The 23,095-nt window shown below is 62.5% G+C and overlaps 2 protein-coding genes across 3 annotated transcripts in view; one reads left to right on the forward strand and one right to left on the reverse strand.

Moving 5' to 3' along the window:
* The first annotated feature begins 442 nt into the window (after positions 1-442).
* VIL1 (villin 1) lies at positions 443-17,224 on the forward strand. Its single transcript, XM_075000688.1, has 19 exons — positions 443-517; positions 841-915; positions 1,701-1,897; positions 2,621-2,729; positions 3,311-3,421; positions 3,910-4,112; positions 6,169-6,247; positions 6,688-6,786; positions 7,858-8,011; positions 10,465-10,565; positions 10,853-10,990; positions 12,152-12,310; positions 13,063-13,242; positions 13,504-13,649; positions 14,479-14,623; positions 14,828-15,016; positions 15,702-15,770; positions 16,188-16,322; positions 17,051-17,224. Exons 1-19 carry the CDS (start codon positions 443-445, stop codon positions 17,162-17,164), a joined length of 2,478 nt encoding a protein of 825 aa, XP_074856789.1. The 3' UTR covers positions 17,165-17,224.
* A 1,840-nt stretch (positions 17,225-19,064) lies between these two features.
* USP37 (ubiquitin specific peptidase 37) overlaps positions 19,065-23,095 on the reverse strand; it is a 50,744-nt gene continuing 46,713 nt past the window's right edge. For both annotated transcript variants that reach the window (XM_075001503.1, XM_075001504.1), the window contains exon 24: positions 19,065-22,958. In XM_075001503.1, the coding sequence (XP_074857604.1) occupies positions 22,871-22,958 (88 nt within the window). In that variant the 3' untranslated portion in view covers positions 19,065-22,870. The remainder of the gene's footprint in view (positions 22,959-23,095) is intronic.

Raw genomic sequence — 23,095 nt, forward strand, 5'->3', positions numbered from 1 at the left:
GGGGCGGGTAAGGCAGACAGGGTAAAGCTGTGCCCGCCAGCTGCCCTGTGCCCCGATCCCTGATCCCTGCTCCAGTCCCCCATGGCCAGTGGTTCTCAGTGCCCTGTGTCCCTGCGCTTTGCTTTGTGCCATGTGGGGGCACAAGAGTAGCCGTGCTCCAGAGGCTGGGCATAGGGCACCTGCTGGCTGGCACTGAGAGGCAGAGCGGGCCCCGGCACAGGGAGCCAGCCCTGTGGGTGGGCACCCCGGGGGCAGGGCACAGCACCAGAATCAGCCGGGGGGATGAGCCCCGGTGCCTTGGAAGGAGGGGGGCACCTGGCACCCCCACCCCACCAGGCTCCAGCCAGGGGCTCTGCTGAGTGTCTCCCCCTTCCTAATGAGCACTAACGAGGTCATTGCTGCCACTGCCTCTCCCCGCCAGGCCTCCGCCGAGCCACCCACCATGCCGGACCCCACCAACAAAGTCACCAAGACGCTGAACAAGACCACGCCGGGCCTGCAGGTCTGGCGAATCGAGGTGGGTACGGGACCGGGGCCGGCTGGGCTCGGATGCTGCCCGTGGCGATTCTGACCCCCCCAGGCTCCGATTCGGGGGTCGGCTGGGCAGAGACTTGGGGGGGGCAGGGTTCAGCCGGCCTGCAGGGCAGCTGGGAAGGGACGTGGGCCAGGACCCCAGACGGGTCTCCCTGGGGTCCGCTCCTGCACCCAGCCAGCGGGTCCCCCAGTCCCCCGGGTTTCCAGCGTCTGGCAGGGACAGGCTCCGGGACCTGCCAGGCTGCCCTGCAAGCCTGGGAGGCCAGCGCTCCCCCGGCTCCTCACTGCGTTCCTTTCCCTTGCCAGAAAATGGAGATGGTGCCGGTGCCCCCCAAAAGCTATGGGAACTTCTACGAAGGCGACTGCTACGTGCTGCTCGCGGTAGGGCTCAGCGCGGGGCTGGGGGCAGGAGGGCTCAGCCCCACGGCCAGCTGGGGCCAGGGGCAGCCTGTGCGGGGCAGGAGGAGCAGCGGGCCATGGGCGTGTGACAGCAAGTGAAGGCCGGACCGCAACAACCCCAGAATGGCCCGGCTGGGTCAGAGCAAGAGGCCGCCAGCCCAGTGGCCTGTCTGCTGAGAGTGACCAGTGCCGGTGCCCCAGAGGGCCCGACCGGAACCGGCCCCTCGAGGCCTGTCCCCAGCCCCAGCTGCCGACCCTGCGGCCCACCCTGCCGAACGGCCTGGGCTGGCCACCGCCCCCTCCAGGAATTCTTTCCGACCCTTGTGCAAGTCCTGGCGTTCGCAGCACCCTCGGGCAAGGCGCTCCCGGTCGTCTGCCGCAAGGAGAGCTGCTCTGTCTTGTTCCTCCCACCTGAGCTGGACCCAGCCCGGCGTGCAAACGGGCGCCTGCCACCCGCCGGGCACAGCACTGGACAGGGGAAACTGAGGCACGCACCAGCCTGCTAACGCTCCTCCAGCATGTGCCCGCGCCGTCCCAGGGCGAGGGGGTGTTCAGGCAGGGGCTCGGGGGCAGCATCGAGGCACGAGCACTGCAGCCAGGGGCTGCACCCGGCTGCCAGGGCCTCGCCAAGGCCCCGGGCCCCCAACCGCGCAGCTTTGCCCGCTGAGCTGGCAACAGGGCCCCGCGCCGGGGCAGGCTGCTGGCCCTAGCAGGGCCGTGGAGCCGCTCGGCCGAGCCAGCCACTGCACAGGGTCATTTGGCCGCAGACACACAAGACGGGGAACAGCTTCACCTACGACATCCACTACTGGCTGGGGCGGGAGTCGTCGCAGGACGAGCAGGGTGCGGCCGCCATCTACACCACGCAGATGGACGAGCACCTGGGCGGCGCGGCCGTACAGTACCGCCAGGTTCAGGGCAACGAGAGCGACGCCTTCAAGGGCCACTTCAAACAGGGGCTCATGTACGTACGCAGGGGGAGCCACAGCCCCAGTGCCCGGGGCGAGGGCCTCTGCGAGCCCCCCCAGCCAGACCTGCCCCATGCAGCAGCCAAGGGCTGGGGCCACCTCGTCCCCCACCCAGCAGGAGAGCGCACCCAGCGACGCAGGGGGAGCCGCTCTGCTGCAGCCCCTCCGGCACCGAAGCCCCAGGCCGGGAGCTCTTCGGCTCCAGAGCTGGCTGCCTCGGCCCAGGCAGGCGCCCCAGTCCGCCCAGGCTCAAAGGAGCCATCGGCTAGGCAGGCGCTCCCCACAAGGCAGGGCTGGTGGGTGCAGGCATGGGCCCCTGCACCCAGGCCAGGGCAGAGGCCGCCCTCGCCCGGCAAGTAGAGGCCTCTGGGGAGCGGCTGGGCTGGAGAACACCAGGTCTCTGCTGGCAGAGGTTGAGGGACTCAGTTTCCCCTGGGGTGGAGGTTTGCTGGGCCAGGAGCTCAGGCAGTGGCTGAACTCCTGAGAGGCAGCATGGTCTAGTGGCTAGAGTGGGGGGGAGGTGGCGTGCCAGCACCCCGACACTCTCTTTACAGGGGCAGGTCCCTGAACCTCAGCCGAGCGGGAAAGCAAGCCTGGGGAGGCTGCCCCCGGAAGGGAGCGGCAGCGTAACCCCTCTGTCTGCAAGGCCTGGGGCAGGGTGGGGGGCTGGCGGCAGGGCCCTGGGGTGCCCCACTCTGACGCGGCTTTGCTCCCCCCAGCTATAAGAAGGGTGGTGTCGCCTCGGGGATGAAGCACGTGGAGACCAACACGTACAATGTGCAGCGGCTGCTGCACGTCAAGGGCAAGAAGAACGTGGTGGCTGGAGAGGTGGGTGACGGGGCGGCTGGGAAAAGCCCCCAGCCCGAGCGTGGCGGCCCTGTAGCCTGTACCGAGAGCCCTTAGCCCAGCAGCAAGGTCCTCCCTTCCCTTCCCATCCTAAAGCGCCACACAGAGCCACTGTGTCTTGTTAGCCACCGCGCTCCCCCCCAGAGGTGGCTGCATTTGGGGGAGTCCCGGCACAGCATTGCTGTGCAGCTGTTGGAGGGCTGCCACGCCCTGCGCCCTTCCCCAGAGGCAGGTGACTTTTTATTGCAACTGGGGGCACTCTGGCCATATCGCAGTTAGGCTAATGGCATTCAGGGGAATAGGAGAGCTGAGGCTTATAGGGTTGTATCTGAGGGAGCCTGATCAGGAGCTACCAAGCATGGGAGAGGGCGTGTCAAATGCTGCCTTCAGTGAGGCTGAGTCGGAAGTTCCCCTTGCAGTGCGTGTCATAAGCCCTGTACTGCTGCCAGCTGGTGGGGATTCCCCTTTAATTCCCATTCCAGGGAGAACCCATGAGCTAGAGAACCCAGGAGTTCTGCCACCAGCCCTGTGCTTTACCCACGCGGGCTGCCCTCCTCCCGCAGGTGGAAATGAGCTGGAACAGCTTCAACCAGGGGGACGTTTTCCTGCTGGACCTGGGCAAGCTTATCATACAGTGGAACGGACCAGATAGCAACCGTGCCGAGAGGCTGAAGGTAACGTGGCCGTGCAGGGGGCTAGAGCGCCTCTCCCCATGGGGATCTGGGCAGCCTCTGGGTGGGGGGCCCACTGCACAGCCCCCTGGCTGGTTCTGGAGTGAGATCCGGGGGTGGGGAGGTGGGTCCCACTCTGCCGCTGCTGCCTGGTGTTGGCTGGGCCCCGATGCTATCCTGGGACCCATGCGCCCCCCGCCCCACTGGTCCGGATCCTCCCGTCCTTGCAGCGTTTGTCCCTCCTCACCAGAGCGAGGGGGAGACTTTGGGATGGGAGAGTGAGAAGCTGCCCCCGTGTGCCCTTCGCGTGGTGGGGGAGCCCAAATGGGCTGGTCACCCTACCTCAGTCCTGCCCCAGGAGTGGGGGGGTCTCCCCTGTAGCAGTGCCTCTCCCTCCCGACCTGCAGCCCCCTGGCCTGTTCCGTCAATCAGCTGCCCTGGAGCTGTGGCCCAGGCTGGGTTGCTGTCACCCACGGCCTGTTTTGCTGCAGGGCATGAACCTGGCCAAGGACATCCGGGACCGGGAGCGGGGCGGGCGCGCCCAGGTGGGCGTGGTGGATGGTGATGACGAGGCCGCCTCCCCTGGGCTGATGAAGATTCTCACCCATGTGCTGGGGGAACGGAAGCAGCTCCGGGCCGCTATCCCCGACACCGTGGTGGACCAGAAGCTGAAATCCTCTCTCAAGCTCTACCAGTGAGTCTCCTGCAGCGCATGGGGCGGAGGGAGTTGTCAGCCTGTGGGGAGCAGAGACTCCTGCACAAATGGGGCTGGCATGGCCTCCCCCACCCCCAGCAATCCCACACTGCTTCTTAGCTGAGATTAAAAAGGGCTTCAGAGCCCTCAATCCACCTCCCCCAGCACTCACTGGGCAGCAGCATCCTGCAGCAGCGAGTTCCACCAGTTAATTGCAAGGCCGTTCCTCATCACCAGTCTCCTGGTTGCCTTTCCCGGGCTCTGTAGCGCCTCCGGGTGTTCGCACCACGAAAGGCTGCTCCTGCAGAGACGGCAAGAGCAGCCCTGGAGCAGAATCCCTCCTGCTGTGCCACGGGCCGGCTGTTCCTAAGTCAGCCTGGCAGGCCATGGCCCGGCCAGCATTGAGCTCTGGAGGGCTGTGGCGAGGGTTGGGTTTCTTTCCAGCTGGAGCGGCTCTGAAAGGTTTTTAGTGGGGCTGTCGATTACCTTGCATTAGCCCCTGCGATTGGTGCAGGGGAGAATTAACGTGGTAAAAATATTAGCATGTTACTTGCACGCCTCAACACACATTAGTTGGCAGCTGGGGCTGCTGGAAGGGCTCTGTGCCCCAGCCGGCTCCGGCGAAGGGAGGTTGCCGGCTGAGAGGCGGCCGGAGGAGGGAGGTTGCCAGATGAGGGGAGGCCGGCGGAGGGAGGTTGCCAGCTGAGAGGCGGCCGGCGGAGGGAGGTTGCCGGCTGAGAGACGGCCGGCGGAGGGAGGTTGCCGGATGAGGGGAGGCCGGCGGAGGGAGGTTGCCGGATGAGAGGCGGCTGGCGGAGGGAGGTTGCCGGATGAGGGGAGGCCGGTGGAGGGAGGTTGCTGGCTGAGAGGCGGCCGGCGGAGGGAGGTTGCCGGCTGAGAGAGGGCCGGCGGAGGGAGGTTGCCGGATGAGAGGCGGCCGGCGGAGGGAGGTTGCCGGATGAGAGGCGGCCGGCGGAGGGAGGTTGCCGGATGAGGGGCGGCCGGCGAAGGGAGGTTGCCGGCTGAGAGGCGGCCGGCGGAGGGAGGTTGCCGGCTGAGAGGCGGCCGGCGGAGGGAGGTTGCCGGATGAGAGGCGGCCGGCGGAGGGAGGTTGCCGGATGAGGGGCGGCCGGCGAAGGGAGGTTGCCGGCTGAGAGGCGGCCGGCGGAGGGAGGTTGCCGGCTGAGAGGCGGCCGGCGGAGGGAGGTTGCCGGATGAGAGGCGGCCGGCGGAGGGAGGTTGCCGGATGAGGGGTGGCCGGCGGAGGGAGGTTGCCGGCTGAGAGGCGGCCGGCGGAGGGAGGTTGCCGGATGAGAGGCGGCTGGCGGAGGGAGGTTGCCGGATGAGGGGCGGCCGGCAGAGGGAGGTTGCCGGATGAGAGGCGGCCGGCGGAGGGAGTTTCAACCTGTTTTAGGCAATAGGGGCCAACCTACTCTGATAATTGTTGAGCAGCGCAATTAGGCGCCATTCGTTTTTGTCACTCGACAGCCCTCAGTTTTAGGCATGAGCTCGGTAACCCGCCTGTCCCGGATGTTTCCGTGTTTCAGTCTCAGTGTTCAGCCAGTGTGTGCAGCGCACCCATAAAACCTCCCCTGGCCCTGCCTTCTCTGGTGCAAACTGCTCTGTCGGACGGCACGTCGTGCCCAGGCCGACAGCGCCAGGCCCCTCATGCTGCCATCTTTGGACCACCTCCAGGAAAGTGCAGCAGCTCAGAGACCCGCTCAGCTTGCTTCCCCACAGCATCAGCAAGAGGAGATCCCCGCACATTCCCCGGGTCTTTGTGGAGCCTGTTTGCAGCACAAAATCTCGTTGCCCTGGGGCCTGGCGAGGGTTTGTCTCTGTGGTGTTGTAGTGAGACCCAAACACCTTTGGGCTTTGCCTGTTCTGTCTGGTTGTGACCTTTGGGCCGTGTTAAACGAGTCTATCACGCACGGCTCGCTGCCGTTTAGCGTCCCCAGTCCAGGTGCATGGCAGAAGGCAGCTTCTAGAGTGCCGGTACCGCCTGTTCCGTGCACTGGGCTGGGGCTGAGCGGGGTTCGTGTCTGCTTTCTCGCAGTGTCTCGGACGCAGAGGGGAACCTGGTGATTCAAGAGGTTGCCACCCGCCCTTTGACCCAAGATCTGCTGCAGCATGAGGTACATCACCCCCGTGGGGCAACGCTGAGTCCCTGACCTCCTGGGGCTGGGCACACAGACAGAGTCCTGGACGAGGTCAAGCCACAAAAGATGCAAGAGCAGGACCTGGCGCATGTCCTTATCCCCACATCCCACCGCTGTGATCCCTGCTCCCGGCCCAGCTGGCCAGTTTCAGCAGCACTCTCGCCCACCACACCAGCATCAGAGCCGGGTGGGCCCTGCTCAGGAGCGGGGTAGGGTCTGGGGGGCCAGGAAGGGCATCTCCAGCCCTTCTCCCACTCAACATTTCCATCAGTGACCTCCCGCGCCCAGGAGCCAGCAGAGGGGACCCCCGGTTGGGGCCTTGCCCCTCCAAGCCCAGCAGGGTGGTACCCGGCACTCGGGCCCATCGTGGGTGGTGCAGTGGGGCTGTCGTCTGACCCTCTCCCCGACTCCCCCAGGACTGCTACATTCTCGACCAGGGCGGCTGGACCATCTACGTCTGGAAGGGCCGGCGCTCCAGCAAGCAGGAGAAGCAGCAGGCCATGAGCCGAGCCCTGGTGAGTAGGGGCCTGGGGAGGGGCGGGGCTGGGCTGGGGTGGGAGATACCCGACCTCCTCATGCCCCGGTCCCACGCCCCAGGCCGCCTGGCGCCCGCTGCTGCCTGTCAGCCGGCTGGAAATGCCCCCCCAGGGGTCTGCTCAGCTGCTGTCCAGAGCTGGACCGGCCGGGAAAGCCCCAGGAGGGTGGGGCTCCCCCTATGGGCGATTCTCCTGGAGCTGTATCAGCAGGAGGGGCCCAGAGCTGCCCCTCGGCCCCGGCTCTCTGGGCTCTGCTGGTGCAGCCACTGGGCTGTATGTGGGGCCGCTGCTGAGCGACAGGCCCAGGGCACCACGCAGAACAGCCCGCTGCACCAGCTGCGGCCCTGAGCCTGCCGTGCGGCAGAGCCCGGCCTCGCACGCACGCACGCACGCGCACACACACACACACGCAGAAATCCCTGCACGCGCACGCACACACGCAGAAATCGCTGCACACGCGCGCATGCACGCAGAAATCCCTGCACACACACACGCAGAAATCCCTGCACGCGTGCACACACAGAGCAATCCCCCTACACACATGCACGCGCACACACACACGCAGAAATCCCTGCGCGTGCGCACACATCTAGAAATCCCTGCACGCGCGCACACACGCAGAAATCCCTGCATGTGTGCACACGCGCGCACACACACACACAGAAATCCCTGCACGCGCACGCGCACACACACGCAGAAATCCCTGCACACGCGCGCGCACGCAGAAATCCCTGCACGCGTGCACACACAGCGCAATCCCCCTACACACACACACGCACACACACACACACAGAAATCCCTGCACACAGAGCAACCCCCCCTACACACACACACACACACACACACACACACACACACACACACACACACACACACAGAGAACTTTGCATGTGCCATGCTGCTGGAGCAGACCCCTGGGGCTGTTCTGTGCTGCCCCATGGGGTGAGGGCACAGCTCTCTGGCGCACGCTCGGCTGGGTGTTGGCATCGCTGGCTGGCTGAAGGGCTGCAGCTGGGGCTCCCCTCCACCCACCGGCCCTTCCTCTTGCAGGGGTTCATCAAAGCCAAGAACTACCCTCCCAGCACCCGCGTACAGACCGAGAACGACGGTGCCGAGTCGGCCATGTTCAAGCAGCTCTTCCAGAAATGGACCGTCCCCAGCCAGAGCAGCGGCCTGGGCAAGACCCACAGCCTGGGCAAAGTGGGTAAGGGCCGCAGGGCTGGGTGCCGTGGGGCAGGGCCTAGGGGGCAGGGCTGGGGGGTGGGTGCCGTGGGGCAGGGCTGGAGGGCTGGGTCCCATGGGGCAGGGCTGCAGGGCTGGGGGCAGGGCTGGAGGGGTGGGTGCCTGGGGGCAGGGCTGGAGGGCTGGGTGCCGTGGGGCAGGGCCGCAGGGCTGGGGGCAGGGCTGGAGGGGTGGGTGCCTGGGGGCAGGGCTGGAGGGCTGGGTGCCATGGGGCAGGGCCGCAGGGCTGGGGGCAGGGCTGCAGGGGTGGGTGCCTGGGGGCAGGGCTGGAGGGCTGGGTGCCGTGGGGCAGGGCCGCAGGGCTGGGGGCAGGGCTGCAGGGGTGGGTGCCTGGGGGCAGGGCTGGAGGGCTGGGGCCAGGGCGGGAGGGCTGGGGGCAGGGCTGGAGGGCTGGGTGCCGTGGGGCAGGGCCGCAGGGCTGGGGGCAGGGCTGGAGGGGTGGGTGCCTGGGGGCAGGGCTGGAGGGCTGGGTGCCGTGGGGCAGGGCTGGAGGGCTGGGTGCCGTGGGGCAGGGCCGCAGGGCTGGGGGCAGGGCTGGAGGGGTGGGTGCCGTGGGGCAGGGCCGCAGGGCTGGGGGCAGGGCTGGAGGGCTGGGGGCAGGGCTGGAGGGCTGGGTGCCGTGGGGCAGGGCCGCAGGGCTGGGGGCAGGGCTGCAGGGGTGGGTGCCTGGGGGCAGGGCTGGAGGGCTGGGTGCCGTGGGGCAGGGCCGCAGGGCTGGGGGCAGGGCTGGAGGGCTGGGGGCAGGGCTGGAGGGCTGGGTGCCGTGGGGCAGGGCCGCAGGGCTGGGGGCAGGGCTGGAGGGCTGGGGGCAGGGCTGGAGGGCTGGGTGCCGTGGGGCAGGGCCGCAGGGCTGGGGGCAGGGCCGCAGGGCTGGGGGCAGGGCTGGAGGGCTGGGGGCAGGGCTGGAGGGCTGGGGGCAGGGCCGCAGGGCTGGGGGCAGGGCTGCAGGGGTGGGTGCCTGGGGGCAGGGCCGCAGGGCTGGGGGCAGGGCTGGAGGGCTGGGTGCCGTGGGGCAGGGCCGCAGGGCTGGGGGCAGGGCTGGAGGGCTGGGGGCAGGGCCGGAGGGCTGGGGGCAGGGCTGGAGGGCTGGGTGCCGTGGGGCAGGGCCGCAGGGCTGGGGGCAGGGCTGCAGGGGTGGGTGCCTGGGGGCAGGGCTGGAGGGCTGGGGGCAGGGCTGGAGGGCTGGGTGCCTGGGGGCAGGGCTGGAGGGCTGGGGGCAGGGCTGCAGGGCTGGGTGCCGTGGGGCAGGGCCGCAGGGCTGGGGGCAGGGCTGCAGGGGTGGGTGCCTGGGGGCAGGGCTGGAGGGCTGGGTGCCGTGGGGCAGGGCCGCAGGGCTGGGGGCAGGGCTGGAGGGCTGGAGGGCTGGGGGCAGGGCTGGAGGGCTGGGGGCAGGGCCGCAGGGCTGGGGGCAGGGCTGCAGGGGTCGGTGCCTGGGGGCAGGGCCGCAGGGCTGGGGGCAGGGCTGGAGGGCTGGGGGCAGGGCTGGAGGGCTGGGTGCCGTGGGGCAGGGCCGCAGGGCTGGGGGCAGGGCTGGAGGGCTGGGGGCAGGGCTGGAGGGCTGGGTGCCGTGGGGCAGGGCCGCAGGGCTGGGGGCAGGGCTGCAGGGGTGGGTGCCTGGGGGCAGGGCTGGGGGCAGGGCTGGAGGGCTGGGGGCAGGGCTGCAGGGCTGGGTGCCGTGGGGCAGGGCCGCAGGGCTGGGGGCAGGGCTGCAGGGGTGGGTGCCTGGGGGCAGGGCTGGAGGGCTGGGGGCAGGGCTGGAGGGCTGGGGGCCGTGGGGCAGGGCCGCAGGGCTGGGGGCAGGGCTGGAGGGCTGGGGGCCGTGGGGCAGGGCCGCAGGGCTGGGGGCAGGGCTGGAGGGCTGGGGGCAGGGCTGGAGGGCTGGGTGCCGTGGGGCAGGGCCGCAGGGCTGGGGGCAGGGCTGGAGGGCTGGGGGCCGTGGGGCAGGGCCGCAGGGCTGGGGGCAGGGCTGCAGGGGTGGGTGCCTGGGGGCAGGGCTGGAGGGCTGGGTGCCGTGGGGCAGGGCCGCAGGGCTGGGGGCAGGGCTGCAGGGGTGGGTGCCTGGGGGCAGGGCTGCAGGGCTGGGTGCCATGGGGCAGGGCTGGAGGGGTGGGTGCCTGGGGGCAGGGCTGGAGGGCTGGGGGCAGGGCTGGAGGGCTGGGTGCCGTGGGGCAGGGCCGCAGGGCTGGGGGCAGGGCTGCAGGGCTGGGGGCAGGGCTGGAGGGGTGGGTGCCTGGGGGCAGGGCTGCAGGGGTGGGTGCCTGGGGGCAGGGCCGCAGGGCTGGGGGCAGGGCGGGAGGGGCGGCAGCCTGGGGCAGTGGGTGGGGGACTTAGCTGCGGGGGGGCTGCCAGGGCCATGGCCCCCACGCCCAGCAGCCGGGCAGGCGCCGCCCCCGCTCACGCCCCGCTCTCCCCCAGCCAAAGTGGAGCAGGTGAAGTTCGACGCCAGCTCCCTGCATGCCAAGCCCCAGGTGGCCGCGCAGCAGAAGATGGTGGACGACGGCTCCGGGGAGGCTGAGGTAGGAGCAGGGCCCTGGGCCACCTGGGGGGCGGGTGGGGGGCCTGGACTCTGGGGGGCCCCCACCCAGGGTGAGAGCCGATGGGGCTGGGGACGCGGCTGCTGCTGGGGGCGGTGGGAGGCTCGGCACTGGTGCAGAAGCTTCACGGCCCCCGGCTCGGCTGCTCAGCCCCTGGCTGGCGCCAAGCAGGGCCCCCTGCCCAGGCTGGCGCTCCTCCAGATGCCCTCCGAGCCCCCGGCTGCCCCCTGCCCAGCCCCAGTGCTGCAGCGGAGTCTGGCTCCCGGCAGGTCTGGCGCGTGGAGAACTTGGAGCTGGTGCCGGTGGAGAAGCGCTGGCTGGGCCATTTCTACGCGGGGGATTGTTACCTCATCCTCTACAAGTACCTGGTGGGCAGCAAGATGCATTACATCATCTACATCTGGCAGGTGCGTCAGCCCCCTGGGCCGGCCCCTTCCCCGCTGGGCTCCGCCCCTCCAGCAGGGGCCAGGGCCAGCCGGTCTTGGGTGCTCTCCCCTCCCACCCACCGCCAAGTCCCATCCCAGCTGTGAGGGGAGCAATGGGTCGCACCCCGCCGGTGGGTGTCCATATCCCACCAGAAGCCCCGTCGTCCCTGACCCAGCCACCTCAGCGTGTGCCTGTTACCGTGACGTGGCCGAGCCCTCTGCGACTCACCCGCCATTCCTGGCTGCAGCTGCATCCGGCGGCAGGGAGTTCCGCAGGTTGCTCCCGCTTTGGATGTAAATGCCTCTGGTTGCTTTGGGCTTTGCCCCATTGCAGTCACGGCAGAGCTGGGCTTCCGGCTTGGCTCAACCATGGGGTGACCCCGGGTGACCTGCCTCACTGCCCCGTGCCCCAGTTTCCCCTGTATTTGGCGGGGAGTGAGGCTGCTGCTCTCATTTGGGAAGTGCGCTGGGATCTGCCGGTGGGAAGGGCCAGATCCAGCCTGGGGGCTCCTCTCTGGGTGCCCTTCCCCGACCTGGCGCACCACGCAGGACCCCGTAACGGCTCCTTGTTCCTGTCTTTGTAACGGGGGGACCAGAGCTGCCACACCCCAGGCCAGCTGCTCCCCGCCGGTCACCCCCCGCTGTGTGGCACCCCCGAGCAGTGGCCACGCACCCCGGGCCAGCTGCTCTCCCGTCCCCATGCAGCATGCCAGCGATGGGAGTGGCAAGGGAGTGAGGTCACACCACAAGGGGGGGGAATCTCCTTCCCACGATGTTTTGTGCCCCCCACGGCAGTCAGTAACTGCCAGCCAATAGGCACTCAGGGGCATCTTCCCCGTGCCGCTCAAATGCGAACTGTGCCAGTTAATTTGACCACAAGCTTGCTGCTGGGCAGGGCCTGACTGTCCCTGTTATTGCCAATGTGGGGAAACTGAGGCATGTTCAGGGGCCCAGCCTGGGTCCCTGTGGGGCTGGCTCCCAGACTGTCCTGGCTGTGTGATTCACTGAGTGCTGGCTGGGTGTGGGCACTGGGGCTGGGGCATCGCACAGTCTGCTTCCCACTGTGCCCAGATTCTAGGGGTTGTGTGCCCTCCCCGTGCCTCTGCTCTGAGCCCCTCCCCCTCACTCACCGCACCCCCCCAGGGCCGCCACGCCAGCCAGGATGAGATCACGGCCTCAGCCTTCCAGGCTGTGGCCCTGGACCAGCAGTACAACAACGAGCCTGTCCAGGTGCGGGTGCCCATGGGCAAGGAGCCAGCCCACCTCATGGCCATCTTCAAGGGGAAGATGGTGGTGTATGCGGTGAGTGTGCCGAGGGGCCAGGGGGGCGTTGTGGCCATCACTCCTGTGTGCTGCCCCACCCGTGCCAGCCCAGGGCCTGCTGGTACAGTGTAGAGACAGTGTCCTGGCCTGAGCCTGGGGGGCAGTGGGGCTGGGCTGGTCCCTTTGCTGCTGGCCCAGTGTAGAGATACAGCGTCCTGGCCTGAGCGGGGCTGGGCTGGTCCCTTTGCTGCTGGCCCAGTGGATGGTGTGGCTGACTCCCAGACCAGCTTCCAGCCAGCCAGCAGTGCACGAAAGAGCTCGGAGGGGGAAGCCAGAGGCTGAGCTGTTTGCCCAGTTGGTCTCCTGGCATCCCAGGGAGGGCTTGCCTGGGTAGAGAGGCCAGTCCTGCAGAGGGGCCGTGGCACCTGCCTGCTGGCAATAACGAAGCTGCTGGCCGACCCAGTGGGCACATGGGTTGTGCTAGCCCCTAGCTGCTGCTGGGGAAACTGAGGCATGGAGTGAAGACACAAGCCAGACTTTGGGCGCCAGCTGGCGGGTAGCCTGGGAAGTGATTTCAGGGGATCTGCCCAGCCAAGAGGCTCGGGTGAGCTGGAGAAGCAGAGCCCTAGGGATGGAGCAGGGGTCCCCCCAGCTGCTGGAGCCAGCCAGGATCTAGCTGCGTGCGAAGGGGCTCCCAGCCTGGGCTCCGTCCTTCCTGCTCCCAGCCCAGCCAGGGGTGAGGCTGGAGCCGGTCTGACGTCTTCTCTCCCGCCCCTCCGGCTGTTCCCCAGGGCGGCACCTCGCGGGCGGGCAGCACGGAGCCGGTGCCGGCCACCCGCCTCTTCCATGTGCACGGCACCAACCAGTACAACACCAAGGCCTTCGAGGTGCTGCCACGCGCCTCCTCCCTCAACTCCAACGACGTCTTCATGCTGAAGACCCAATCCTGCTGCTACCTCTGGTATGGGAAGGTGGGTACGGCACCCGGGAGCTGCGGGCCTGGCTGTGCCCGCCCCCAGCCAGGAGTCGCAGATCTGGAGCCTGCAGCGAGGTGCCTGGGGCCTGGACCTCCTCTGTTATAGACACCTGGCTGTGCCAGCTGGACGGGGCGCACCCCCTGGGCCCAGCTTGCTTCCTCTGAGCAGCGGGGAGGCTAAGCCCGTGGCGGGTTCCCAGCCCTGCCCCCTGGGCCCTGCCACAGCCCTGACCCACCACACGCCGGTTCCCTGCAGGGCTGCAGTGGGGATGAGCGGGAGATGGCCAAGAGCGTGGCCGACCTCATCGCCAAAACGGAGAAGCTGGTGATCGCCGAGGGCCAGGAACCGGCCAACTTCTGGCTGGCCCTGGGAGGGAAATCCCCGTACGCCAACAGCAAGCGGTAAGGGCAGCGGTTCCCGGGCCTGGAACATGGCGCGAGAGAACAGCCACAGGTAGGCCTGGTGCCTGGCTGCTTCGGGGAATCCACGCGTGCCTGGCGCTCCAGGCAGGGGAGAGCCCTGTCCTGGCCAGGGCTGCTCGGAGAGGGGCCCCAGCCTGCATCTCGCCCTCCCCAGCAGCAGATCCCAGCGCGCTTCCCCAAGGAGGGCAGCAGCATCACCCCATGCCACACGGGGGGAAACTGAGGCACAGGACAGGCGAAACACCCAGCTCTGCTGAGTCCCCGTATGGTGCTCTATCCCCCAGGAGCAGGCAGCAGGATTCTTGGCCTCACTGGGGCACCCCTGGCCAGGCGCGCTGGAGGCTGTGCCCAGCCGGAGGGGTGCGGGGGGCTTGGCTGCTGGCTGGCCCTCCCGCTACCTGCTGGGTTTGGGTTCGGGTTCTGCCGAGCTGCCACCTGTGTGCAGCTCCCCCAGCCGGTCTCTGCACGAGCCCGGCTCTGCTGTGTGCTGGCCGGAGGCACAGGAGCCTGGCATGACACGGCAGTGCGGTCACGTCGGGACAGGTCACAGGGGCAATGCGAGGTTGCTGCCCCCCCGCCCCCAAGATCAAAGCTCAAGGCAGGGAAGCCGCAAGCCAGAGCCCAGGCGGTCACAGCCCAGGCTGAGCAATCCCCTTGGCCACTGTTGTGGGGGTCCCCAGCCCCCCTCCTCTGGGCAGCCCCTGCTGTTCCCAAGATCACGCAGGCAGGCTCCTGTTTCCTGGGCTGAAGCCGGCTGGGGCCAGGCTGGCTTCTCCAGGACCCGACCTCCCCCTCGCCCGCTCCTCAGCCTACAGGACGAGACCTTGTCGATTACACCCCGCCTCTTCGAATGCTCCAATCAGACGGGCACCTTCGTTGCCACGGAGATCACCGATTTTAGCCAGGACGACCTGGAGGACGACGACGTCTTCCTGCTGGACACCTGGGACCAGGTGGGGAGGGGGATGCCAGCAGGTGGGGTCCCTGCTTCAGCTCCAGGCCTGAACACCTTCTGGAAGAGCCCAAGCACCAGGCCCCATGAGCCTGGCTGGCCTGGGGATGGGCTGGCTGGGGCTCCCCCCCGTGAGTGGCAGGCAAGGGCTGGGCCATGGGGGGCAACCGCTGGCCTGGTACGGAGCGGGCTGCTTCTCCCACAGGTGTTCTTCTGGATCGGGGAGCACGCCAACGAGCGGGAGAAGGAGGAGGCGGCCGTGATGGCGCAGGAGTACCTGAAAACTCACCCCAGCGGGCGCGACCCTGACACGCCCATCATCGTGGTGAAGCAAGGCTACGAGCCACCCACATTCACAGGCTGGTTCCTGGCCTGGGACCCCCTGAAGTGGCTAGTGAGTGGCCAAGGGCGAGGTGTGGGTTTTGTCTGTCACTTTCAGGAGCCGGGGACACGGGCAGGGCTTCAATCCTCCACCTTCCTTTGGAGTGACGCCACAGCCCAAGTGGCCAGAGACAAACACCTGGCCCTGCCGGACTCATAGCACAGCCGGGGGGAGACATCCCACCAGCCAGCCTCTGCCCAGGGAGCTCTTGGGCTGGGAGTTCAGGCTGTGGCCTCCCTGTTCTTGGCCTCCCCAGCGAGTGAGGCTCCACCTCCCAGTGCCAAGGGCCCAAATTAGCTCAGCCCTGGGGCCTGCTGCTTAATGAACCCGGGCAGCACAGTCCCCAGCCTCCCGCCCCAGGCAGCACGTACCACTTTGAGACGCCTGCATCTGTGGCTCGTGTCCCTTCCCAGCCTGGGCCTGGGGTGGGCTTTGCCCCCTGTGGCTGGGCTGCCGTGCTCACTCCCTGAACCCTGGCCAGCGTCCCGGCTACCCCCTCCCACGAGAGACCCGCACAAGTGCTGGGGAGGGCCCCCGGCTGAGCGGAGATGGAGGCAGGGGATGAGGACCTCGCAGGAGAGACATTCAGAGGCACCGAGTGGTTCTGTCCCAGTGCATGTCCAGAGGTGCCGCTCCGATCCCAGCCAGCTCCGCTCTCCCGCCTCGCCTGCACTGAGATCTCGCCTCTCCCCCGCAGGACAGGAAATCCTATGAAGAGCTGAAAGCTGAGCTGGGAGACGACAGCAAATTCAGCCAGCTCTCCACCGTGAGTACCCAGGGAGGCAGGAGAGTGCAAGCGAGTGGGCAGGCAGGGGAAGACAGGAGGGCTGGGCTGGGCTGCCGGGAGGCTAGCACCCTCCTGCTCCTGGCTAGCGAGAGGGTGGGAAAGCACCCAGGTGTGCCCCCTCCTCTGCCAGCTGGGACCCGGCCCATCAGGGACCATAGCCTGGCTTATGGCTGGATGGCAGCTGGAACTGCATCACAGCTAGGGCACACCCTGCCCCATGCCACGTGCAGTCCACCCAGGCAGCACCCTTCCCACCGCTGCCGGTGGTGGTTCCCAGCCCCGAGACGTGCAGGTCAGACGAGGCTGAAACCGTCCCTGGGAGGACCGAGATGCACCAGGGTGGGGGCTTCGCCGAGCATGCCAGCAACGGCTCTGTGTGACTCTCCCGCACCCCAGGAAATTGCCAGCCAGGAAGTTTTCACTGCCAAGAGCACCTTGAATGCGGTGACCTTCCAGACCCTCCCTCTGGAGGACCTGGTGAACAAGTCCCTGGACGAGCTGCCGGAAGGAGTGGACCCTAGCAGGAAGGAGGTAAGATGCAAGGGCTGGGGTGGTAAGTGAGCGTGGGGACAGCATAGGGCTGCATGAACTGTGTTCCCTATGCCCAGCAGACAGCATCAAACCCCCTGCCCCCTGCTCCCATTTGTAAGGGGGTAGCTGCCACCAGGCCAGAGCAGGCAGTATCCAGATCAGCGCACGGCCCTGTGCAAAAGGAGTCAGGCCTGGAGGGCAGGTGGGGGCTTCCAGGTCTGATCCCTCCCCAGGGAGACTAGAAGTTCCCTGGGCCCCCAGGGAAGCAGTCGGTCCATAGCCAGCCCGCTAAGCCCAGCTCTCACCCGCAGCACCACGTTCAGCGGAGGTACATCGGCGAGCAAGGAGTTCACTATGCCCTGCACAAGTTGGGGGGGGGGGGCGATTTTTCCAGGGCCCCAGGGCATCATACTCCTGCTCCTAACCCCTATGGAGGAGAGAGGCTGCTGAGATACGGGTCAGTATTTGGGGCCAGTCGCACTTTAGACCAAGGGGTTCAACGTATTTGATTTTGCAGCATGCAGTTACCCAAGCCCCTGACGTCGAGGCGCGGCAATGGCCACCTCGAGCAGCATCCCCCCAGGCCCTGGCTGTCCCAAAGGCCCAGCTAGGGCTTCAGCTGCGGCCCCTGCTACCTGGCCAAGCCAGGAGGCTGGCGCTCAGCAGGACACCCGTTTGCAGGGCTGCTGTTGTGCCCTCTCCTCATTGCAGCCCCTTGCCTCCCCCAGGAGTACCTGTCCAGCGCCGATTTCAAGGCCGTCTTCGGCATGTCGCAGAGCTCCTTCGCTGCCCTGCCACTGTGGAAGCAACAGGCGCTCAAGAAGCAAAAGGGCCTCTTCTAAGGCGGAGCCCCGGCCAGCCCGAGACGCCTTCGCTCTAGTATTACAGTAAAATTAAAGCTAATCCTAGGGCTGTGTGCTGGCCCCTCCTTCCGCATCAGTGCCAGGAGGCAGCCCAAACCCTTCCTCCCGCTTGAGACTTCTGGGGCAGGGAACATGCTGATTCCCTCCCCCCTCCCGGGACTTTCTGGACCGGCAGGGTGGGGTTGACAGCTGTAATTTGTGTGCTGGGCTCTTGCCTTACGCCACATCGTGGGGCAGTACCAAGGGGTGAACTCATTTCTTGCCACCTGGGGCTTATTTTGCCAGTTCTCCAAGTTCCAGCCAGGACTGGACAGAAACAGCCCAATCTCCGGAGGTGCATGAACAGAGGTGGGAGTCAATCCCACTGTCATAGACCTGCCGCACAGCCTGGGGGCACTCATGTTCCCTCTGCTTCCGCTTTCCCACCTGCAGACTAAGGATGTTCACATGCCTCAAGCAGCGGTGGGAGGTGGGGCACCGTTGTGCTAGGTGCTGTACAAACAGAAAATCCACTCCTGTGTAAGGCAGAACAGGCTCTGGAAGGAGAAATAGGTGACAGGTAGGTCAGTCTTCACCTTAGCTCCAACTGATACCTTCTAGGGCTGGGGCTCTCAACCGGAGGTGTGCAGAGGGCTTTCAGGGTAAATCAACTCAACTATTTGGCTAGCGTCAAGTGTGAGGGGCGGTCACCATGACCTGCCCCACCATCCACCGTCAGATGCAACTCACGCAGCAGGAAGAACAGATGGGGGGGGGTCAGGCGACAGGGACACAATGTGGAACAGACTGGTCAGCACAGGGGACCAGAACCCATCAGTACCATCCAGCTTGGGGAGAGGGGACCAGAGGGGTCCCCGAGCCAGGCCCTGGTCCCCTTCCTCCCTCTCCAGCCAGACCAGACTGCCCCTCCCCCGAGCCCAGTTCCAATTCAAACCAGCCCAGCCCCTCCTCCAATGCTGTCCTGGGGAAGAAAGGGGTCACCTGGTGGCTTAGAGTACAAGGGGGGCTCTTGCTCTGTGTGAGAAGTCATAACACTGAAACCCCACTCACCACTGTGCACTAATGCTGTGCTTAGGGAAACTGAGGCACCAACCTGGTATTACTATAGGGCATCAGGAACCACATGCACCCTAACCAGGGGAATCAAACCCTCACACGCCCCACTGTATCACACTTATGGGGCAACATAGAAAGCACAAGCCAAGAGTGCTAACTGCAACGTTGTACTGGCAAAATGCACGTCTCAGCAACTCTTCAGAACTCGTGCTGTGGCACTCTGGTATTTCGTGGCTGATTTTGTAAAAGATTGGAAGAACCCAAGCCAAATCGGACTCCTGAAAGGTTGAGAGCCACTGCTCTAGCGACACAGGGCCTGTTTTATGTGAAAACAAAACAGCCCTTGTGACTTCCATTTGGATTTTCACTCTGCTCTCCAGTGGAGAACGCAAACATTTTAGCCAGAAAGCCCCTGTGTTGGTGAACATTTCCATGTACTGGCAGAACTGTGCATTCGTGAAAGTGCCATGGGAGAAAGGCCTGTGGGAGGGAGGGAGGGTAAGTACTGGAACAGCACGGACCCTTATCAACCTCTGACGAAGCCTGGGGCTGCCCAGTCCACATGCTCTTGTCCAAAGCAGCTAACAACTGAAACAAAGGCCCATCTCAAGCGACAGGGGTTAGAAGAGCCTACACGTGCTATGGGGCAGCCAGCACTCTGTGGCTTTCACTGGCACTTCTGGCCACTAAAGTACATTAAAATAAAGTTACGAGCAACTCATGGTACAAGTGCAGGCCCCAACATAAGCAGAGGCGAGTCAAGAGCTCATATAGTCACATCCCCTGAAGTCTACAGAAAATGCCATCTTCGTGGAAATAAGATTCAGACTGTCAGAGGGTTAATAAAGAGTTTTTAATTTCACAAAATCTTTCTACACATTTTAAAAAGGAAAAAAAAAACCCAAGGCAAAACTGCAAAGAATACAGAGGAACAGATCTGCTAAAACACAGAAAGTGCTGCTCCACATCCACTGTGTAAAGAATCAAGTCACTCAATGCAATCCACCAGGGCTGCTCTCAAACACACACACGCACACCGCCCCACACACCTGGAACTTCCACCCCCCAGAAGGACTTCAAGAATAATTACATAGTCAGGAGGCACATCAGAGCTCTGGTGCAATGGGGAATACTGAAAGCAGAGTGTAAGGGGCACAGGTCCCCTTTTAAGTCTCTCTTTGGCAGTTGATTACAATCTAGATCAGGTAAAAAGGGACCCAGTTAGTGCTTTCCTGCTCCACAGCCTCCCTGCTCCACCTCCCCAAGCAAAGAATTCTTCACGGGCATCTAAAAGTTTCTGAGAGTTTCAATAAATGTTAACACTGGATAATCAACAACTTCTCCCTTCAGTTGCAGTGCAAACCGCATGGGTTAACCCCTCTGGTATATGAGATAGATCGAGCGCACCATGGAAACATGGCTGGGCAGGCAATCAGCCAAGGTTAGACAAATTAAAATGCTCTCTTCCTCCTCCTCCCAGTTATAAAGTCCTCATATCAGACTGCAGCTTTCATTAGGAAGCTAGTAACTGTTGGGGTTTTTAAATTCTCTTGCACATCCCAGGACAACAGTCCTCTACATGGATGCAGACTTACACAGCGCACTTCCTTGGACACAGATTCCAGTTCATTGACAAACACGCATTTACCATAAAAAGTAGCCAAATACAGTACAGGCGTAAATCAAGAACGAGTTAGAGCAGACATCTGATGGGGAGCGGGAGACAAAAAAAAAATGGCCTTGGTGTTTTGTTTCTTAGACCAAACAAATCTGGCTCTCAGGTTCTTCGGAGACTGACAACTCTGGGTATTTCAGGAAATGTCAGAGTTTTAACCACATGCACTCGATAGCATAGGGAATTCATACCAACAGCCCTCTGCCACCTCTGACAAAGCCCTGCTCTTTCACAGGTCCTCAAACTATTAACACTGCCATTGCAAGAAAGGCAGTCAGGGTTTGTAGGATATTTAAATAGTTTCCTCTCCAAACTAGCTTGTGGTAAGCTCCCTTATATGTGCTGGCTTTTATTTGGTTTTTGTCTGTCCTACATGTAATCTGAGGCGCTTGGAAAGGATGCTCAGGGCAAAATGGTAGTGAATTTCAAAAAGTTATTGCAACAATACAAGAGGTCTGAAAGGTGAAAGTTCATTAGGTACAATACAGAATGCTGGGAAGTACACGCCTCCCCACAGATTCTGAGTGAACTAGCCACGCTGTGCAAAGTCCCCGAAGTATACGTTTATACCTACATCCCCTGACAAGTTACGTATTTCCTTCCACGGTGCCACACTGGAGCCGAGAGAGAGAATCCGTTTAGATAGGGGATGTGGGAGTGCACAGTGCTAAACTGACAATCTGCTCTTTGTGGGAAAATGTTCAGAGGGCTGCCTGAACATGTCAAAAAATGGAAAACTCGAGTTCACAAGTTGGTACTAGCTGTGCTAAGAACCTGGTTTTCACTAGAGGGCCCATGAGAGCTTGTTTCAAGCATCAGCTCTTTCAACTCTGGATCTGCTAAAGCAGGTTTTAGACATACTTTAGGGTACGCAACTAAAACTGGGCAATCTTGGATTTTATTATAAATGGACTGATTTGCAGTGCTGTGCCTCAGCTTAATACTTCCCTCCTCACCAAGCAATCAGCGGTGCTAACGCACTGAATCTGTAAGTATATTCGTTATGGAATGCGCCATGTGTGCTGCTCTCAGCATGCAGGCAAAATGGAGAGGCTGGTTAAGACGGGGAAGGCAACTTTGCCTTAAGGATGGAAGATCTTTGCCACATTTTCACAGGTATGCGCCTATTCAGTAAAAGAAAATTCTTACATTAACTCCTCCCCCACACATTCCACTACCATATTCACTGTTGACAATACAAAACTATAATGATTTATAATAAATTAACTTGTCACATACTACTGGTGCAGTACCTTATGAGGTAAAAGCTTTGTCCTGTTTGCAAAAGAAGTTTAATGCTTCAACTATTTATGATGAGACCAACACAAACAATACGATATTATCCAAGCCATAACAAAACTCATTTAGACTTGCTTGGTACATAGACCAGAAGATCAGCCATAACTCTAAGATCCATGGAAGAATTACATTGCCTGCTGTCCTCTGCAGCAATGGTTTGTATACTTAGCTCTAAATGGTTTATTCCTGAGACACTCCCAATGGTAGCTTAAAAATGAATCTCTTTCCACTCTCTGTAACCAATCATTCAAATCACAAATCCAAAGTAGGGGCAAAAGAAGAGTAACTGGTCCAATGATTAGCAACAACTTCTTTGCAATAAAAATAAATACCAATTAAGGAAGTATTTGCCCGTATTAAATAAAACCATTCGAAGGTTCTAATAAAAATCAAATCATTGGATATTTTTGCCAAATTCAGCTATAAAATGAGCATCATGTTAGCAAGTATAATTAGGATAATAAAATGTAACAGTTCTGCCCTGTAATATCTTATTTTAACACTCAATACAGATTTTCAAAAGCTTCTCAACTGATTCAGTTTATACCAGCTGAGCAGCCCATGCACCCCAAAAAAACCCACAGATAGAATAAAAACATCTGTATCTGTGTGATTCCTGGGATTTGTGGGGACGATGAAATTATGGAATGGCTTAATAGCCATCCAAGTGCTAAATGCATTTTTCAGGCTCTCTACTTGAGGATGACAGCTAAACACTGAGGTCTGCAGACCCTTCAGGGTTAATGCCCGAACGCTCCTTTTCCACCATAGGATGCAAAAAGAAGGGCTGTAGCCTACCTCCTTTTACTGAGCTTTGCTTCTCTTGAAGAAAATCTGACAATAGGCCAAAGCTTCCCTTCCACCCCCTGGCTGCTTCTGTCAGCTGCAAAACCAGGCAGCTCTAAGCGATGTTAAGTCAGTGAGAAATACATATACCGGCAGAAAGACAGCACCTGCAGTATGCAATGACGCTATGAAGAAAATGCAGTCAAAGAATAAACTTCAAATGAAACAAAACCACCATCTAATTTCTAAACAAAGATCAGGCGTGAGACGACAGTGTGAGCAGGCACGCAGTACATTCCACAGCACCAACAGCTTGTTTCTTGGAGATGCATGTAAATGACACTGCACTGGCAACCTCATGAATGTCAAAACGCATCCACTTGAGCGATGCCGACACACCTGTTGGCAGGACAGCCTGGCAATTGTGTACTTGGCGACCTAGCTTTCCAGTGAACATTACTGGCGTGACATATGCCAGGTTGCAGGCTGCATTGCTTTACTTGCCCAGGGAGAAAATAACTGAATGCCATGTGATATGTAAATCTTCCCCATTCACATACCAGAGTTAAGGACTTAAAGTCAAGTCTCTATTTGCACTATTGTTTCATCAGGTTACAAGCAGCTGCGGTCTTGTGGCTTGACGTAACTCTTTAAGGCTCCATACTGGAACAATAAAAATCTCACTGCAGGAAGATGTCAAAGGTTCACAAGTGTGGTTCAGGCCCAAGGTTTGCACGTGTGGTTCTGCAGTTAAGCATCCCATATGCCTTACTATTTGTCTCGTTTGGCCCTGAGCTGACTGCTACTCCCGTGTGACTGGCACGAGTTCAGAATTTGCCATGTTCAGAAGAAAACGAGGGATTTGCTTTTCACAGAGGCTGACGAACAGACCGCCCCACTTCCATGCTAAGCGGTTGTGTGTTCTTCTCTGTCTCTAGCAACTCATCAAAGATTTCCCTAGAAAACACGACCAGGTGATTATGAAATTCATGAGCACAAACCTGCTGCACAATGAAGACAGGCCTGAGGGAAAGGAGAATGGCGCACTCAGGAAAGGAGTGGTTTCATTTAAGCCTTGGGAATTTCAGAACTAC

Source organism: Carettochelys insculpta, chromosome 8 (genome assembly GCF_033958435.1).
Source record: "Carettochelys insculpta isolate YL-2023 chromosome 8, ASM3395843v1, whole genome shotgun sequence".
Taxonomy (NCBI): Eukaryota; Metazoa; Chordata; order Testudines; family Carettochelyidae; genus Carettochelys; species Carettochelys insculpta.

Excerpts from the sequence above, each read along its gene's own strand:
- VIL1 (XM_075000688.1), top strand. The coding sequence starts at position 443 with ATGCCGGACCCCACCAACAAAGTCACCAAGACGCTGAACAAGACCACG. Across the intron at positions 12,311-13,062 it reads GGAAGATGGTGGTGTATGCG|GGCGGCACCTCGCGGGCGGG; the intron begins GTGAGTGTGCCG and ends GCTGTTCCCCAG. Across the intron at positions 15,771-16,187 it reads AATTCAGCCAGCTCTCCACC|GAAATTGCCAGCCAGGAAGT; the intron begins GTGAGTACCCAG and ends CCCGCACCCCAG.